Here is a 20202-nt window from a genome sequence, read left to right on the forward strand (position 1 = left end):
TAGGCCATCATTCTAACCAGAACGTACCAGTACCTATTCTGGGCTGCAAGAATATCATCAGGGAAAGGGATAAAAGCAGGTAGTGGGTTGCCTCTTTATTTCATTTCCAGTTCAGTTTTGTTGACGACCTGGTTCAAGAAGCAGTTCCCCTCTCTCATGAATGGCTAGCTTGAAATTATACCTCCTTGAAAATTTTAAAAATATATTAAAAGCCCAGAATAAATGGTAACTTTCATGGTTAGAGTTTACCAAATCTAGCACTTCCATTACAGACACATTATATATGAGATGGTTTGAAAACTTTCTACTAAAAATTAACTAGAAATTCCGGAGACCAGACCTAGGCTACTTTTACTTGACGTTATATCCTCAAGTAAAAGGATGGGGTAGAAAACAAATCAACCCACAGGGAGACCACAAAGAAGTTTCTCTCTAACTGGGTTTTACACGAGGAGAAAAAAAAGTTTTTAATGAGAGGGTTATCTCTTTAATATTGTCCTCCTGAAGGTTTAAGGTTCAAATTTACACCATCTACAAGGTCTGAGAACCCTCTCAGCTGAATGAATGAAAGGCAGCTTCCCCATCATAACTGAAACCTCCATTATTCACCTAATGGTATCTGATTACAATGAAGATTATTTTTAGATTTCTCTCTCATATGCACAACTGCCAATAAACCAGATTATCCCTAAACTATTTCCTATAATTCCTATAATTGCACATATGTTTGAAAGTTGACTCACTATATTCAAATTACCAGAATATCAAATAGTGCCTTAATAAAGAGCAAAGGCAACTTCTAAAAGTAATCTAACCTTCATCTGAAAGAGTAAATTATCTGAGCAAGTACTTTTAATGGCAGAAATAGCTTATTATTTCTGTGAACTCTGATGTTAACAAATATTAATAAAAAATAACAAATATCCTTTATGCTTAATTATAAAGGTTTGAGGTTTCATTACCTTTTCCCCTGGGTTGCTACTATAGAACATTACGCATGGGTACAACTCTGCTGCATCCACATCTTCAAAAGCTAATTTGGGTTCCTATAGTGTGGCAGAGGTGATGGGAAAAAAAGGAAACAAAATTTTTTTTAATTGATAATATCCAATACACATTAAGATTCAAAGCTCTTATGAGACAGAGTAAGTTACTAGAGCCAAATCTCAATTAACCTTGCTAACCTTGCTAAGGAAATTCCACATATAATAAATGACCTTAATTTGTTCCTCTGTTCCAACAATCTTCCTGGGATTTTATATTCTTTTTTTTTTTTGGTGCTGATAAATATTATAAGAACAGAAAGGTATTAGAGAAAAAGCAGAGAAGAGAAAATAATCTATAAACTGAATAGTCAGTACCTGAATAACCGAGCTGAGGATAAATAAAAACAGGAAAACATGCAATACTTCTGAATGAGTTTCAGTACCTCTCCATTTTTCCCAAAGGAAATGGTCCTGGCTTCCATGTCTAACACACAGGTAATGAAATCTCCTTGAGTAAAGCTGGACAATGTCAGAGTCTGTTCTCCATTGTGATAGAGGTTACCACTGTAGGCCCGATAGAGCCACATATCCGAGGTAGTACGGTGGTTAAAGTCATGTACTGGCCAGCGAGAAACTCCAACACAGGTGCCTTCATTACCTCTGTTTTCCTTCACAATGTAAAACTAAAATGAAAGTGGTAATGTTCACTAATATTCAAAAAACTTGTTTATATACTATTAACTGTATAAAGCCATACTGGGGAATATGTTTGTAAATAATATTTATGCATTTATGAAAATATAAATAAACATATTTTCAGCTTAAGTGAAAATAACATACAAATGAAATTATTTCATGATTTTGTAAAGATTTTAAGACATTTCATGATTTTGTAAAGATTTTAAGACAGATTTAATCTTTATCTTGTAGAACATTTAGAATAACCTTTGAGTATTTATTTAAAATAAACAATTTTAACTTACATCTCAATTATGAAGCTGAGGAAGTACATCCAGTCCAGAAAATTATTAATGGAAAGCTTCAATTCTTTATACAAATTTTCTAACTACTCTCTTGTGTATACTTCTGTGCGGAAAAGAGTTAATACAGCAGGCCTGAGACTGCTGCCTTTAAAAAGGCATGCTTGTAACACTGGCCCTTGGCTAGTATCTGGGAATTCGACTTGTATACAGTTTCCTACACCGTTAGAAAACTTTCCCAAAATGATTCGGGTGGCTCACCACGACAAGAATGTTTGAACAAACAATGTGGTTTACACTGAACACGAACTTTCCTTTTGGGAGCTGGGGTTTTGGTACATGCCAGGCAGAGGATACCGTCATGATCAGTCTCCAGTAAAAATCTTGGGAACTAAGTCTCTAAGGGGGTTCCCTAAAACATCACACACATGTTGCTGCATTTTCTTGCTGGGACAAGACTGCAGTCCATGTGACCCTTCATGGGAGGGAGAGAACATAGGGAAGCCTCCACGTGGATTCCTCCAGATGTCACCTGTGTCTTTTCTCCTTATTATCCAGTTATGTATCCTTACTACCTTGTTATAATAAACCCCAGTCATCATGAGTACAATGATAATACTGAGTCCTATGAGTCCTTCTATCAAATCTTTGAACATGGGGGTCACCTTCAGGACCTCTGACAAAATGGTAGCAACGTGAGCTCCACTAGAACAACTCTAAGTCATTAAAATATAATTATATATTTGGGAAAAAGAGAGAGAGATAGAACTGGGGAAAGACAAAACTCTAGTGGCTATGGGGTTACACGTGTTATGAAGCAGCAGGTGAGTGGCTATCTGTTGTGAGAGGTAAAAGTTACCTATGGAATTCAAAACTAATAGATCCAACCCCAGGAGTGTTGGCTCACTGGGTCCCCTGGCTGCTTTTGGTCCTGTAAGCTAAAGTGAGGGGGAAAGAGCAGCCAGAAGAAAATTTGTGCTGTTCTCTCCTCTAGGTGGGAGGAGAAAGAGAGCCCAAGCATTCTCACACATGGGCTTTGGACGGGCCAAAGCATAAGCATTAGCTTGCAGCTGCTCTCTTGTCCAGGTGGGAGGGGGAAAAGTTCAAAAATTCCTGAAGATGAGTTTTGGGTAGACCAAAAGTATTAGAAGTATGTGTTGCTCTTTCCTCCAAGTGAGAGGAGAAAAGGTTATTTAAATCAGTTCCCAGGGCTGGAATAAAACTTTAAATAGATGAAAGAGAGGGAAAAATGGAGAAATGGAGAAAGGGACAGAGAGAAAAGAAGAAAAGAAAAGACAAGACTCCAGCGATTTTCTTTAGCCTAGATGCTGTCACTGCTGTACCAGTGCCCTGGCCCAACCAATTAACCCTAAAAATGCTAAATTTACTGCTAGGGGTCTGAATAAACTTGAGATCTGAGGGAAAAGGGAAAAGTAAATTTTATACAACAGCTTCACTTTGTGGCTACTGCATCTAGATGTATGATAAAAAATGATGTAAAACGTTATATGCTTGTAACTTCATAAATACTAAGAGATCATCCTGATAAGTAAAAGCTGCGAAGGAAAAGTCAGTGGGATACAACGTCCTCGCTTTTTGCCCCAGGTGAGTAGATCGGAACTTAAATTCTTTGAGTACTGGAAACAAAACAAGCCTCCATAACTGATGATTTTTTGTTATGATTTTTGCCTATTAGAACTGCTAGAAAAAAAGGGAGACAAAATAAAGGAGTGGCACTCTCCACATAGAAATATACTTTGAGAGTTTTAAAAAGCAGTTGTTAGTTGCCAATTAGTTCTTATAAAATCAGATGTCTGACCCTTACAGGCTGATGATTTTCTAGCCTGAAATGCATATTTTTGAGTGGGTAAATTTGTACTCTAAGATTGAGAAGGCAAAAAGAGCTTAGGAAAGCCTTGCTCGTCACTTAGACTTAAAATGCAGCTGTCTGATCCTACAGCATTTAGGCTTTATTGCTGCCCCCAAAAGTTGCCAATTTTATAGAATCCTCAATTCACAACTTCCAACTGACTGGACCTGCCTCTAAGTTAAAACCTCATACTGTCTGCTATGGGCTGTTTCAACCCAACATGAGCTGTGTTCAACTAAAATCAGGCACCAGCCTAATGAACAAAACCAGACGGGGGGCTGGTGAAGATTTAGTTGGTACAGCCATAAACTGAAAACTACATGGATTCTAGCTGTACTGTCCAGGTCTCTTATACACGCCCCTGGGAAAGGGCCTGTTCTTTTGATAGCCATCTAATTTGAGCTGCTGATTGGCTTTTTATTTCTGACTTAGAAACTGATTACATTCCTAACTTTGATTCTTACCGAAAGCTGAAAGTTGGAGGAGGGCATACCCAAGGGTGCATGACCTCTATGTCCACTCTTATAACAGACTGGACTCTTGACCTCTTCTTGGGGAGGTCTCACTGCTGCTGACTTATTATGTTCAACTTTTTGGACTAGTCGTAGTTTGCAACAACAGACTGATAGCTTGATTCAATATCTGATACACACGCCTAGTAAGACAGTTTATTAAATGAAGCTCTCCCCAGAAAAAGACTCATCTTTCCTAGGCTGCTCAATGGATAAATGATTAGGATAAAAGGCGTAGAAGGTTTTGTAAACCTATTCTGGAAAACAATTTTTTTAATTGGGATTTTGTCCTGACCAATTGCTAACCTTTCTGGTTAAGTTGTATCAATATAAAAACATTTTTGTTAAAAAAAAAAAAAAGTTTTCGTGTGGAAATTCTTTTGTCCCTTCTGGACAAAAGGTCTAGATGGAGATAAAAAATGACTGAGAAGACCTGAAGTTATAATAAGTAAATGGGAAACACTGATTTTAGAATAACGGTGGGGGCGGGGAGGGGGAAAAAAAAAAAAAAAAAACAACCCAGGCCGTGGGAAAGTGTGGAAGACGACGGAGGGCATAAATGATCATTGTTTTTTCGGAACTGCTCCTCCTCCCGGGGTGGAAAAAAGCCATGCTGTCAAGAAAGCTGTTTTTTGTGTTTTTTTTTTTTAATAGATCTTTATTGGAGTATAATTACTTCACAATACTGTGTTAGTTTCTGTTGCACAACAAAGTGAAATCAGCCACATGCATAGAGCACTTTAAATTCAAACTAACTTCTGAGCCTTATACCTGACAGGCTATAAGAAGTAGGGGGTGACCCCAGGTCATGGAATTTCCACAGAACACCTCCAGATGTCATCCAAACTCTTAAGGCAGATAAAATGTCACAGACAAACAAAACCATTTAACAAACTGTCCTTCAGAGGCAGTCCCTCTGAAACCAAGCACTCAATTAAATTACTTAGACTGCAGTGGGAACAGAAGGTGGGAGGCCCCCTGATGGGAGATCACATTGGGGTCCTGTTAACTTGTTCTGCCTGACTACTGTATATCCTGATTAGGGATATCTTAACAATTATAAACTCATTTCCAGGGATACCACGTATGACCTCTGGAATTGTACTTTTTGTGTATGCACTCTATTCTGATCCCTGGACTGCCCAGAGTTGTGCTGTGCTAAATTTAAAGACAAAGTCACTTGACTTTTTAAGATAGACCTTTACAATTAATGAGATTTGTTTTAACTGGCTAAGTCTAAGACCCCTGAAGTCAGTACTGGAGGTCAGTCTCACCCTGCTGTCTGGGGTCCTACCAGATAATAATATTACTTTTATTGTAAAAACACTGTGGCCAGGAGCCAGCCAAGGAGGTGGACTGTGCAAAAAAGAACACAGTAGAGATTGCTATCCTTAGAAATGTCTGCTTGCAATGTTGGTCCTTGGCTGGCACCTGGGAACTTGTCTGGTAAATAGTTCCCTACACTGATAAAAAATCTCCCTGATATTGGTGGCTTATTGTGCTTAGACTGTATGACAATATGGTTTAGGCTAAAAACCCGCTTTCTTTCTGGGAATCTGAAAAAGGCCAGGCAGAGAGTATGTGACCAGCACTCAATAAAAATGTTGGGCACTCAGTCTCTAATACGCTCTCCCAGGAAGAAACATCACACATATGTTACTGCATTTTCATTGCTGGGTGTGCACTGTGTGACCCCTCATGGAAGGGATGATTATGATTTTTCAACCTTACACTTAAAAAAATTTTTGAGGTAATTTTACAAATACAGGAGAGTTACAAAAATAATACAGGGATATCCTTCACTGAGTTTCCATTTATGTTAAAATCTTACATAGTAATAGAACATTTACATAAGATGATTTTTTTAATAGTTTTTCCATACTTTTTTATAATAACCTAGGAGGAAAGTACTAAAAAAATAAAATTCTTTTAAAAACTACTTGGAATTCTACGTACCTTCCACTGATAGCACCCAGAAGTTACTCCAGTTGACGCCAATCCATATCCTTTTCCTCCACTGCCATGAGTTAAGATCTGTCCATTCTCCACTATGCAACACTGAGCTTTCTCTGGGTCAAAGGATACTTCTTGTATAGGAAGATTCTCATCTTCTTCCTCCAACTCTCCCTGCTTCTACCAGAAAGGAAACTGGGTCAGTATTTTGAACTAACTCAGATTCAGTTCCTGAGATCTCCTTGGGTTGATTCCACAAATATTTATTATCTACTATGTACTAGTTACTGTGCAGACAATGGAACACAATCATACATACAGCATGGTCCCTGCCCATGAAGAGCTTACAGCTCAGTCAGGGGACAGAGAGACAAATAAATAACACCGGTATTGTAGAGAGAGAATAAAAGAAGTTACATGACAGGTATAGCAGAAACATATAAGTGTAAGTTTCTAAGCAGGCTTGAGAAGGATAAGGTAAGCATTCAAAAGAGGATGACTTCTGAGCTGAATCCTGAACGGTGAGAAGGCATTAAGCAGCCGATCAAAGTAGAGAAAGAAATTTAAGACAGTATGTACAGCATGTGCCAAGTCATGGAGGTGAAACAGAGTTCACTGATTTAAAGAATTGCAAGCAGTATGGAATATCGGGAGGATGAGACTGAAAGAGAACAAGGAACTAGAAAGAGAAGAAGGAACAAAATCATGGAAGGCCTTCAATGCCATTCTAAGTTTAATCTTTACTCTAGACAATAGGGAGTGCCTACAAAGAATGATTTATATAGAGGAACTACTATCAGATCTATGTTTTATAAACATTGTTTTACCAGGAGCATACAGGATGAAAGCAGAGAGAACAATCAGGAGTTTACTGCAAGAGTTCAGGTAAAAAATACTGACAACTTAAATTCATTCATTTGCTCAATGGGTATTTAATAAGCATCTACTATGTAACAGGCACTATACCAGGTCCTATACACTCGGCAGTATACTAAACAGATAACGTCTCTGCTCTCATAGAACTTATATTTTACAAGGTGGAGATAGAAAATAAACAAGGAAATAGCAGGTAATAAGTGCTATGCTGAAATCAAAAAAGGTGATGTGATAAAGACTGTGTGGCAACTGACTCTAGAATGAGGATCAGGAAAGTACAATGAAGAAGTGATAATTAAGTTGAGACATGAATAATAAGTTGACTTCTGAGAAACATATCTGAGGGAAGTATTCTAGGCAAAGAGAATAGCTGGCACAAAGCCCAAAGGAAGGAACAAGCTTAGTGTGTTCAAGAAACAGGAAGAAGGCAAGTTGTTCACAGTGTAGTGAGCAAAGAGGAGAGAACAAGGAGTTCTAGAATTTATCCCAAGAATGATTAAAAACCACTGGTGGGTTTTTTAAGCAGAGGACGAACATGCTCTGATTTACAATGTTAAAAGATCACACTGGCTCCTGTGTAGAGAATGGACTATAGGGAGTTAACAATGGAAGCAGAAAGACCAGTTAGGAGAATATTGCATAATCCAGGCCAGAGATGGTAGTGGCTTCGAGTAGGGTGATGGCAGAGGAATGAGGAGGTGTAAAATTCAAGTTAAGTCTTAACAGAGAAGTCAACAGGACTTGGAGATTGTACAAAGAAAATGTGGGTGTGTGTGATAGAAAGAGAGGAATCAAGGATGACTCTTTGGTTTTTTGGTTGAGTCGCTTACTAGGAAAGATGGGAAAGCCTGGGGAAGGAACAAGATGTAACAGAACTAAGGATGCTACTAAGTATGAGAGACCTATTACACTATTATTCAAGTTGTAAGGCAAGTAGAAGACGGGTATATGTCTGGAATTCAGGAAAAATGTCAAAAAAGGAATTAAAAATCAATGGCATACGGATCTGAATAAGGTTTTGCTGGCTATAGGAAATGGAATGGAGGTGACAGTTGAAGGAAAAAAGGGGTCTTGGGACCAAGCCTTGGGATACTCCAGCAGTCAGATTAAATAGAAGAGGAAGTATAAATAGAAGAGGATGAGAAGAGGCCATTGTACTGGGACAGAAGGAAAGCCAGAAAAAGTGTGGAATCATGAAAACTGATAGAAAGATTAAGGTAGCTAGATGGATGGATTCAAGAACTATTTAGGAGGTAAAAATCAATGAGTTCTAGGGACCACATGGGTGGGGACATTAGGAGAATTCCCAGGAATTCAGGTTTGAAAAGCTAGTTGAATGTTAGTGCCACCAATAAAAGTGGGATAGGAAGAAAAGGAGAAAGGTTTGAAGGAGAGATACGTGGGCTATCATTCAAGTTTGGAAGGCAGTGCATGTAGTGAAAATGGTCGTGGGTATGACTGAGACTGCTGGAAAAGCTAAAGACAGAACTCTGAGGAACAATGGAATTTGGGATGGAGGCAAGGAGAAAGTCACACCAAAGAAGAGATGCCTCCAGAGGGAATCAAGGATTGGCAGAGGGGATCTAGGAGAAAGTAGTGTTTTGAAAACAACAGAAGGCTAGAGTTTCCAGAGGTCAAGTAAGCTGTGGATAAAAAGCCATACACTGTATTACCAATAACACCTACCTCTGTCATTTAATTTCAGTGCTTTGATGGAAGATAAACAATTGGGCTGAAGAGATAATGAAGTAAGGAAGTAAGTAAGGAAGTGACTTAAACATACACAAGATTACTCTTCCCAGAAGCTTAGCAATGAAGGATGAGAGAATATAGGGAAGGCTTCATGGATAAAAAAGAAATTTAGAAGGGTGGGAATAAGAGATGTTTATAAACTGAGGGGAAAGAACCAGTGGAAAAGGAGACACAGTACAAAGAAGAGACTGAATAACTGATAGAACAAAGTCAAAGGAGAAAGGATCCAGAGACAGGTGACAAGATATTCACGTCTGTCTAAAAATACCTTTTTGGAAGAATCAAGTACCTGTAATTTTATTTCTTCTTCTTTTTCCTTTATCTGAATAGCATGTTTGGCCTGAGCAATGGGTGTCTCCCACATACAATCCGACAGGAGGGAAAACAGATGTTCAACAACCTATTTATTGAAGGAAAAAGAATGATAAAATTTGTAAAGGATCATTTTAACTATTTTTAGAAAAGATAAATCATGTAACTATAATATTAAGTCACATGTGAGATTTAATTATACCAATGTCTGACAGCTACTTTGGGTGGATCCAAGTTAAATATCATTTTTTAGAAAGACCATTACCCACTACAAAGTGGGTTCGACTGTCCTCATGTTGCCCCACTATATGGACCTCTGATGAGGCCATGCAGCCTCACATCTTTCTCTCTCTAGATGCCCACACCTAGGAAGAAATTCCACAAATTTTCCTTTCTTTCTGATCTTGAAAGTATTCACTATACCACTACTCCTCACATCCCACAACTCACTTAATTTCTCTTTCTCCTTGCTTAGAGATGAAAAAATTAAAAAAGCAATCTCAGAAGTGGAAGTCATGCTATTGAATAAATGACACATTTACAACTGAAGAGACCATGAGTTTAGATTTTCGGTGCATCACGTTGCACATGTAAAGAACATCTTCTAATAACTTTAAAAATAGAAACCTGGGCCATTTGATCATCTTCTACACCAGATTCACAAGCTGGTAGCACAGCCTCAAGGACATGAAGTGCAAGGAGCCTCGTTCTTAAGTTACCAACTAGAGGAATTCCTGGAGGGGGAAAAAGACATTTTCTTATTATAAATGTGACTTAAATTCAAAGTTTAAATAAACCTCTTGAAAAAAATCTCTGAGGCTGCTAAGTATTTAGGATGGAACAGACTTCACTTCAGCATATTATCACAAGAATTCTGGATTCATCCCATATCCATTAATGTATATGAATATCCACGTTTGTGTTTCAGTTTTTATGTATGTAAGGGAACAGCACTATAATAACTACCTGTGCCAAGTACTGTGCTATGCATTTCATACACAATAATAACTCTGTTGATCCTCACAAATCCTACATTATATCCCTATTTTACTGATGAGGAAACTGAGGCTCAGAGAAGTTAAGTAACTTGACCAAAGCCACACAGCTCAGTAGAGACAGAAGTAGGATTGTAAATGACAGGTCTGTTAATCTCTAAAGCTCAGGCTTATCATGGCCTTTAATTGCTTCTGACTCCATCTATGCCCTGACGGACTCACAGGATTAATGGGGAGTAAGCAGTTTGTACTTTTCTAAAGTAAGCAAAGGTAGAGACAGGATACTGATGCTCTTTTTTCTATCCATTACTACAACACAACCAGTAGAAATAAATGAATATCTGATTTTTCTTCATGCTCTAAGAACTTAATCAATATTATAGAAGGCTTACCTTATTAAAGGAGAAAAAAAGCTATTGTAAGTTATACTAGTTAAGAAAAACTATTGGGAAAATGAGTATAAACTTACTATATATAAAGCTAAGATGTGTATTTACAGAAGAACCCTGGTTTGAACAACTGATCTGAAAACAGTAGTTACCTGTAAATGGCAGATCTTTTAAGAAAATAAGAGAAAGGTAAGAGCTCTTTTGAATAAACTGCTGTTTTATTTGCAGCACAGCTGATCAGTTTTGGAAATTCTTTAAATACTTTTAACAACAAATGAATTTCTTGCCAGAATTTGCTACCACAAAATGACTGGGATAATTCTGCTGTAAGAACACTAACATTTAGTATGACTCCATTTTACTGTATTTTTGCAGTTAATAACTGCAGCTGTTATGTTAATAATAAGTTGTCTGTATTCTTTTTTTGTTTATGCCAATCTTAAAACAAAGATACAGGATCTGAATTTTTAAAAAATTGAATACACATTAAAAAAAGTAAAAAGAAACACCAATAAACTATATTGAGAGTGTACACATATAAAACAGCATGTACCATAGAAGACTATATTATGTTTCAGCACATTTAAGAAAGACTAGGGATGATGAGAAAGTTCTGGAAATGGAGAGTAGCAATGGTTGAGCAACACTGTGAATGTACTTACTGTCACTGAATTGTACACTTAAGTGGTTAAAATGGTAAATTTTATTTTATGTATATTTATCACAATAAAAAAAAACAGATTAGGAAAGGACTGATAGTAATCTATGCAAGCAGACCAGACTTTTAGGCTAAGAACCAGGAATTAAGCTTATTATAAAGAACTCTCAGAGATAGCATACAATCAGAAGTTACAAATCAAGGCAACAGAAATCATATCATGATAAGAAAGAACAGACAAACTCCAATCTGCATTTTGATAATCCAAGAAGTAAACTCAAAATCTGTGTCAAATTATCTTATTAAACAGGATGTTCTCTGCTTATCTTTATTACTGTAATCTGAACTAGAGCCAAGTTCTCTGCATTAAATCCACGATCTTCTCCAGTGCTACCTTCTATTATTAACTCCTCCCAATTTTTACTCCTGAGATTACTTTTCTTTCAATCAAATAAGTACTCATAAAACAAGAAAAAAAAGGCTTAAAATCAAGGTCAAGTATCCAATGTTGTTATCTGAATAAAACACACGTGATGTACAAAATACTGTAAAATAAGACAAAGGTCACATACCTGAAGAACATTTCTGAGATGCTATATTTAAAAGCACCTCTGTCCACTTTGGGGAAGCCATTTTTGACTGAATTGCTTTTGAAGATACAACTCTGCGGAGAAAAACTAGAAAATCCCCCAGATGCAGTTCGGCTGCGCGTTGTTTCCTAAGAGCAACTAAAGAGTGAACAGACAAGTTTACATTACAACCAAAAGCCAACAGGAAACAGTCTTATATCAAATAACTTACATTTAGAATGCAGTAAGCACACACCTAATTCAAAACCTAGGTTGTCAGTTAGCCTGGCTAACTGACAGGTTGTCCCTAGCCTGGCTAAGACCCACTCAAAGCCAGTACTCTACCTCTTCTTTACTTCTTTAGTCTTTGCTAATATACAAACATTTATTATATTAGTTTGAAGAATATAAAATTATTAGCCTGCCCTAGGTAACTATCTCTCACTCCAACCTGTTCCTACACATTCCTTCAAAATCCAGTTCAAAGCTACCTCTTCCATGAAACTTTCTCTCTTCGTAGAGATCCCTGGGAAAATCTCTTTTAGGAGGCCTCCATCCTACCCCACTCTCACTCCCAGCAAGTATTTCTGTAACAAGACACTAAATTAATTAAATTAATTAAAGCCTGGAGACCTTAAATATAAAGCTGGTTAATACAACTTGATGATACAGTTTGTGTTTCAGTCAGTACTACGTTTGAAATGAAGAGTATACCTTACTTTCAGTTAAGTATTTTAAAGAGTATGTGGAGTTATTAATACCTGGTCCACCTGCCTCTGAATGACTGGCCACTGCTTACTAGAATCAGTCTCACTCCCAGCCATCCCCATAAATAGAATGGGTGCAACCTGAGGGGAATGGATGTGGACTCAGTCTGCTGTTACACCTACTGAGATTCATCACAGTTTCTTTTTTTTACTGGATATGGAAGGATCCAGTTTTCTTGGGGAGCTATAGGCTGAGAAGTAACTCTACTGGGTCTTCCCTGCCATCCATATGTGCAGTACTCAACAGAGTGGTAAGAAACTATTACCCGAACAACCCTGTATCCCCAAACTGGATCTCAGGAAAAAGGGAGGTGGCATTAAAAGCCTGTTTTTATTTTATCATACCCTGTGAGTCTGCCCATGCTCTTTGTATAAGCTACATACTTGCTATATAAAGAAGAAGTAACTTGCCAGAGGTTCAGCCTCTGAAACCAAAAGCTAGACCTAAATCAGACTCATACATCCTCCTAGATTCTGCCCTAAGAGATTTAGCTATTTCTTCTGAGCTTATTGTATTACACTGTAATTATCTGTTTAAACATCTACCTTCCTCATTTCCCTAGAAGGTCCTTGAAGGCAGAGATAATGTTTTGTCATTTTTGTATCCCTAGCATATTCCTTTATCCACCCACCTAGCTATACAGTATTAATATTATTTAAATACTACTTTATTTATTTAAATATTTATTATAATATTCCAATATTAACATTTAACATTTATTGAGCTCTTACTATGTGCTAGACACTGCTCTAAGTCCTTTACAGAGCTTATTATGGTAATAAGACACTGAATAACTGACCAGTTTCAGACCTTTATTCGCTTAATATATAACAGACATGTATAGTAGTTCTTCTGTTCAGGGTTTACGTTCTACTGAAATACAATGTTCACTATAGTTTTTTTTTTTGGCTGCGCCATGCAGCTTGCAAGATCTTAGTTTCCCAACCAGGGCTTGAACCCGCACCCTCAGCAGCAAAAGCACAGAGTCCTACCCACTGGACCACGAGGGAATTCCCACAATGTTCATTATAGTTTTTAAAAGCTGTAAGGAGATGACCATATTACAGCAAGCAAAAATTATTACGGCTAAGTATAATGAAGAATTTTTTAGTGACTAGAGACCAGAACAGCCTAGCAAGAAGTTCAGCTTCCCTAATTCTAACCCAATTCCCATATATTAAAAAACCCTTGGTCCTAGGGGAACACTTAAAACAAGAATGCAACCCAAGAGATGGGCTTTCATGATCAAATGCTACAAGAACATAATCTGGGGAAATCAGTCACCTAGAACCTCTAAGTTCTAGAGCCACAACAGCCAAGGAGAGGCTGAACTTAGACACTGAGTGGTACAGTTGCTTCATCAGGGTTAACCAACTCTAAGGAGAGGAAGTTCAGTCAGAGGTACCTCTAAACCATACATATTTGGAGAAAAAAGGGGTTTCTAAATGAATAAAAATCCTCTCATGCCTCACAACAGAAAGAACTCTACATTCTAATGATATTCACACAATGTGGATTCAATAAATGCTTGTAAATAATGACAGAGAAAAAAGATTTATGATACCTCTGAAGTCTCTCTTCTCAGTTTCTCCACTGGCGTCAATTTTCTTCTCTTCTTCATCCTCTTCTCCTTCTCCAAAAGAGGCCATAAGTAGTACACCAGCCTGGGACAACAAATTCTTCAACTGACTACAGAGTAGATCCAACAAAGACTGAACTACCTTGGGGCTCAGTTTATCAGCATAGGTCCTGGAAAAACATATACGTGAAATAACATGAAATAACAGGAAAAAAATAAATGGTAATTACACAGAAGGGCAAATGTGCTTAAACACATAAAGGAGATAACGGTGAAATGGAAATGTGAAAGACCAGGCCCCACACAGTTCTACCAAGACATCTACAATGCTCACCCTGTAGTGATGGCTAGAATCTGGAGCAATCTTGTACTAGCCACTTTTAAAGCTGTGCTTAGCTGGGAAACACCCGTTTTTGGCAACAACTGAAGAGGCTGTCCTAGCATGGTGTCTGTGCCACATAACTGTGACAATACATTTAGCAGACCAGTGGAAATCGCCAAAGAAACATCTACTGGTTGATAGTGGACACTCAGGGCGAAAACTGTAACCAAAAGGAGACGCTGCTGGGCTTCTAAAAAGAAGAAAGAAAGAAAGGCAGTTGAGAATCTTCTTTGAAGTTAACAAAGCATTTACTAAAATAAATCATATTCTAAAATATAAATAGTAGTATGGAACACTATTACACTTTCAAGTATTTATTCTTTACCTATAGGCTGACCTAATGTTAAACACAGAACATTAGCCACCTAGCATAACCTCAGGCCAAAATGTTACCTGCACCTTATATTTGCATGTGCAGTTACTCACCAATGTGATGCTTGTTGGCTTGCAGGGCTCTCTCCAGAGTAGCAGACAATTGTTGATAAATCTTATGCACAGCCATCTGGATTTCAATCTGAATATTTCTCTTAGCTGCTCTGATCCCATCCTAAATTACACACAAAGATTTACCTTTTCCATTAACAACAACAATACTTCCTACCCAAATGAAAGTAAAAGCATTTTATTCCTAGCCCATGCTAGAGCCCTATGGTGGTTTTTAATTATTTACTATATTACAGTATATAAAAGTTTTATAACCAATTTATTTTTCAATGCTTGAAAATTCTTGATTCTATATAATCTCTCTCCTTTCCCACAAAGCATTTTTCCTCTCTAAACATGGAAGACATAAAGACAACACTTCAAAAAAAACAGTTCAAGCAATCAGAGAAACTTGGTAAAATGATCAAGTCTAAAATGTAAATTCTTGAAACCCATCCTCCCAAACACTAATCCTTATCCCAACTTAGATCTACCTCTATGCAATTTGGCTAAGGGTTAATAAAACTGAGCCAGCAAAGAATCTAAAAGTACAATAGTACCATGGCTTACCTAATGGCTTATCTAACCCCAGCTATACTCAGGAAACTAAACCAATGAGTTATCTTTAAGTCACTTAGGTCTTTATATTTTTAAACCTCAATTCTAAACACCAAAAAGTTTAGCATTATTAAACTGGTGTTGTAAAAATACAGTTAAAATCTGAATATACTAAAAGGTGTCATCCTCCCATGACAGTTCTGTCATCTACCTGATAGTGATGCAATCGGCCACTCTCTCCTTTGGCTCCTGCGTGTCCAACAGTGCCTAAACCGAAACACCCTGCTAGAAACTGCAGCCTCACGGATGTGAGCAGAGTGGATGACTGGAAACCTGAGCTTGATCTGCTTCCTGTCAGAGAGATGTTACCTTTTTCTTCCATTCCAGACAATAGTACAAGGATCTGATGAAGTGCCTCTAAACGAAGCTTGAGAAAAAATAAACATATTTTAGAATTCTTCACTGAACCGAGACACAAATAACTCTGTACGTCACAGACAATATATTTCTTAGCACACAGAAAATTCTGATATTTCTTAGGAATCTATTCTAGTAAGATAAACATTTCTTTTACTGTTATGACTTTAAAAATTAAAATATCTCTAAGATCTCTATAAGCATACTTCAGTATAAAAGAGGCTACACAGTACAAGGGGAAAAGTAGTAAATTTGGATGTAGGAGATCTAGTTTCAAGGCCAGAGTATTCCAACGACTATGTAGCCTTGGTAAACTCAATTTCCTGAGTCTCAGTTTCTTCATGTACAAAATGAGGCTAATAGTACTTTAATCTACTCACAGAGCTGTTGTGATGCTCATGAGGAGATATACATGATTTCAAAAGCATCAAGTAGTATGGATACTGCTTCCTTTACTTATAACATTATATGGAATGAATACTCTTTAGTTCAAGAAGTAGAAGTATTTCCAAAAGGTTTCTCTGTGGTTCTCTTGAACTTCTGGCTCTATCTTCCCTAGGAGGACACATATCCACCACAGCAGTCCGTTGGCCTACCCTCCTTTTTCTTAAAACAAATAAACTTTTTATTTTGAAATAATTTTATATCTATAGAAGAATTGTAAAGATGGTACAGATAGTTCCTGTATACCTTTCCCCAAGCTTCTCCTAATGTTAGTATCTTACAAAACTATGGTACATTTATGAAAACAGATTAACATTGGTACAACACTACTGACTAAACCACAGAATTTATTCGGATTTCACCAGAGTTCCCATAATGTCCCTTTTACGGTCCAGGATCCAAATCAGGGTATCACGTTGCATTTAGTTGTCTTGTCTCCTTTAGTCTGTGACAGTTTCTGTCTTTGTTTTTCATGACCTTGACATCTATGAAGGGCTGTTTGTGTATTTTATAGAATGTCCCTCAATTTGGGTTTGCCTCATGTTTTCTCATGTTTGGCCTACAGGTATGGATTTAGGGATGAATACTACAAAGTCCCCCTCTCATCACATTATTATCAGGGTACATGATATCACCAGAACTTACTATTGGTGATATTAATCTTGATCACTTGGTTAAGGTGATGTCTGCCGGGTTTCTGCAATGTAAAATTACTGTATTTTTTTCCCCTTTTCGTACTCTGTGAGCTCTAAGTCACTAAGTCCAGCTTACTCTCAAGAGGAGGAAAATTAAGCTCCACCTCTTGGAGGGAAGAGTATCAAAGAATTTGAGGACATGTTAAAACCACAATCATTAATAAATATTTTGAGGGGGATATTTGGAGGCAATGCTCACTAATTTTAGCATTTATCATTATTAGCATGGTGTTCTAATCTAGCCCTTTTTAAACGGAGACAAATGGGTCAAAAATGGGGACTCTAAGAGCAGATCTGTATAGTCACCAACCAATCTCACTCTAGTTTCTAGGAGACAAGGAAAGACTTAGTGATAGAGTATCTTGTGCACTACTGTTCACTTCAAACAAACTATCAGGCTGCTTTGGTTAAGATAGCAACATCAAAAAGCTCAAGTGAAGGAAAAGGGGAGGCAAGGAAGAGAAGAAAAGGAAAAGTTTTTCCTACAATTGTACCTTCAGTGGTTCAGTTTAAGTTTCCACAGTCCCTCACAAGGAGTAAATATCAAAGACTTACTTCTGCCCTTAACTGTTGCTGTTCCATTGCAATGATGGAGGCTTGGGGACTTGTAGACATACTTTCCTCTGGCTCTTTAAAACCTGGGGCATTCCCCACATCTCCACTCACAAAGCTTACAACATTTTCAATCAAAGTATGAACTCCCAAAGACTTGGTAAGATCAAAATCAGACTCAAAGGAGTTAGAGGAGTTGCACAACCAGTCTCTGTTATGTTTCAGGCGCGCCCAAGAGTCGCTCAGGGTTTCCAATTGACTATGCATAGGACCTACATACAAACAGAACAAAAACGCATCAGTGATGACCAAGATGAGCATACATTCTGAAACTAGATGAGGGCTGAGTGTTGCTATCATACCAACTGGTGAGAAATGGATACTAGTGTTTGAATACATGCATGCATTAAGTGAATCTGAGCAAAATGCTTTGGTAAAAAACAACAAACAAACAAAAACTACAGCAATGTAAGAAAACAAAGGGAAAGCCCTGTTTAATGTACCAGTGTCTCTGTAAGCGCTTTAGTAACACGTTGCCACAAGAAAAAGAAAGGCAGAAGCTGCTCTCAAAATGCTTAGCTTAAAATGCTCTGCAGTATTAAACCAGACCATCATTTATGACCAAAATGGAACTCGGCACTTAGGACACTGCTGGTAAGACCTACTAGTAATAGGACTTCATCTGATTTAACATTATCATTGCAAAGATTGAGTCAAGACTGTGCAAAATGTGTACATATCTGCAATGAAATATTACCAAAAAATGAATATAGAAGGGCAAGTAAACTTACACAAAAAAGGAGACATAAATATCACCCTTGGTTTCATTAATAAAAGGAACATTTTCACTGTGTGATATGCACATTTATTTCAGGTTGTGAAACTCCTATATAAAGGAAGCAAAGTTTCACAGACAAGAATATATAAGATTTACTATAAAATGATATCTACATAAAATTACCAAGTGGTGTTAACAATAGTGACTAAATATAATACCATTAGTTTTGCCAGTGGGCATTTTCTAGGCTAAAATCTTTACATTAGACAGCAAAAATGTTAATATGTTTGATCACAAGAACTGTCCAAGGTATGTGCCAATAATGGCTTTAAATAAATATATAAATGTCTAATTCTTACACGTTTTGTATTTTTTGATTTAATTGATCTCAGGTACATGAGTTAGATTAATCATACTCCTTGGCTCATGATATACTCTCATCACTGGTCCATGCATGGCCTGCTTTTGTATTTATATTTACTTATAATAAATGTGAACACAAGAACTAGAGAACTGGCAGAATACTATCTATCTGTTCTTCCCCCCAACGCATCTCTCCCCTGTGTCCTCCAACCTAAGGATTTCATTATCACTCCTTTGCTTTTATTGTTGTTAAATATTGTTTTATCTTATATGTATTCCCAAGACAAATAATGTTTAGTGTTAGTTGTTTGTGACTTTATAAAAAAGTATCATTTTATGTAGTCTTTTTGGACATTACTTTGCATTCAGTATAATATTGCTAATACTCATTCACATGATTCCATGTAACCATGGTTCATTTGTTTGAGTGCTGTATAATATCTCATTCTGTGAGTATACCAAATTTTTCTATTAGGAGTGAATCTTGAGGTACCTAATAAAATATGCATTACAAAGATTATATTTGTTACATACTAGATGGAAAAGATTTGGGAAGAGGACTACTTAAACACTAATGCCCAAAGAGAAAATGAACTAATACAATATTGACTGTATAACTTATTTTTGAATTATTACACTGTCAGGAAAACCCCAGGACTTCAAAATGTGACACAGAAATCCACAATAGGCAGTTAATATTATAAAGTAGCTATGAAATAATTTATATGCATTCTACTAAAATAATTTAGAATGGCTAATATATGGTTTATCTGCATTCTATATTTTAGCAAGAATTCTTAAGATTAAAAAATGTTGGGTTTTCAGTTCTACTGAACATAAAAAATAACCAATCTGAAAATTTCCCCAAACTGTATAGCTGAATATTTTCCCATGTAAAACAGAAAAGGTAAAAATCCAAAGAAAAATGTCATGGATGCATAATGTATTAAATTAAAATGATATTTAAAGAATACAGGAGGGGCTAATGTGGAAAAAAAGAAAAAAAAAGAAATAATCATTTTCCACTTCCTTAAGCATCCCAAATGCAGACTCTGGATTTAACCTTACCTTACAAATGATATTTTTTGGTCTCTTAGCATTGAGCTTGTTGGTTCAATAATAAAATTTAAGAATAAAAATTTCTTCCATCTTCCAATACTTATAAACTACTTTTCAAAATGAAAATACAATGTGCAGAGAGTTAATGCTAGAACCACAGAAGTAAAAGTGACCTTAAAGATTACCTAGTCCCATTCCTCACTTGAGGAAACAGAGGCTTAAAGAAAATGATCTTTTCTAAATTAATAACACTAATCCCTTAAGTTTATGGGAGGTGGTCTTACATATTCCTGTTCTTAATCAACTCACAAATCACTGATCCATGGGAATTT

General features: G+C 36.9%; 1 protein-coding gene across 1 annotated transcript in view; it reads right to left on the reverse strand.

Moving 5' to 3' along the window:
- The window catches only part of HERC1 (HECT and RLD domain containing E3 ubiquitin protein ligase family member 1), a 215496-nt gene that overhangs the window by 78267 nt on the left and 117027 nt on the right, over window positions 1-20202 (reverse strand). The window contains exons 26-36 of the mRNA XM_082852538.1: window positions 17674-17942; window positions 15774-15989; window positions 15008-15128; window positions 14534-14771; window positions 14185-14369; window positions 11856-12011; window positions 9869-9975; window positions 9219-9329; window positions 6305-6481; window positions 1430-1669; window positions 963-1046 (exon numbers count right to left, since the gene is read on the reverse strand). Coding sequence (XP_082708664.1) covers window positions 963-1046; window positions 1430-1669; window positions 6305-6481; window positions 9219-9329; window positions 9869-9975; window positions 11856-12011; window positions 14185-14369; window positions 14534-14771; window positions 15008-15128; window positions 15774-15989; window positions 17674-17942 — 1904 coding nt within the window. The remainder of the gene's footprint in view (window positions 1-962; window positions 1047-1429; window positions 1670-6304; window positions 6482-9218; window positions 9330-9868; window positions 9976-11855; window positions 12012-14184; window positions 14370-14533; window positions 14772-15007; window positions 15129-15773; window positions 15990-17673; window positions 17943-20202) is intronic.

This window comes from Leucopleurus acutus (genome assembly GCF_964270905.1).
Source record: "Leucopleurus acutus genome assembly, chromosome: 1".
In the NCBI taxonomy this organism is placed as follows: Eukaryota; Metazoa; Chordata; class Mammalia; order Artiodactyla; family Delphinidae; genus Leucopleurus; species Leucopleurus acutus.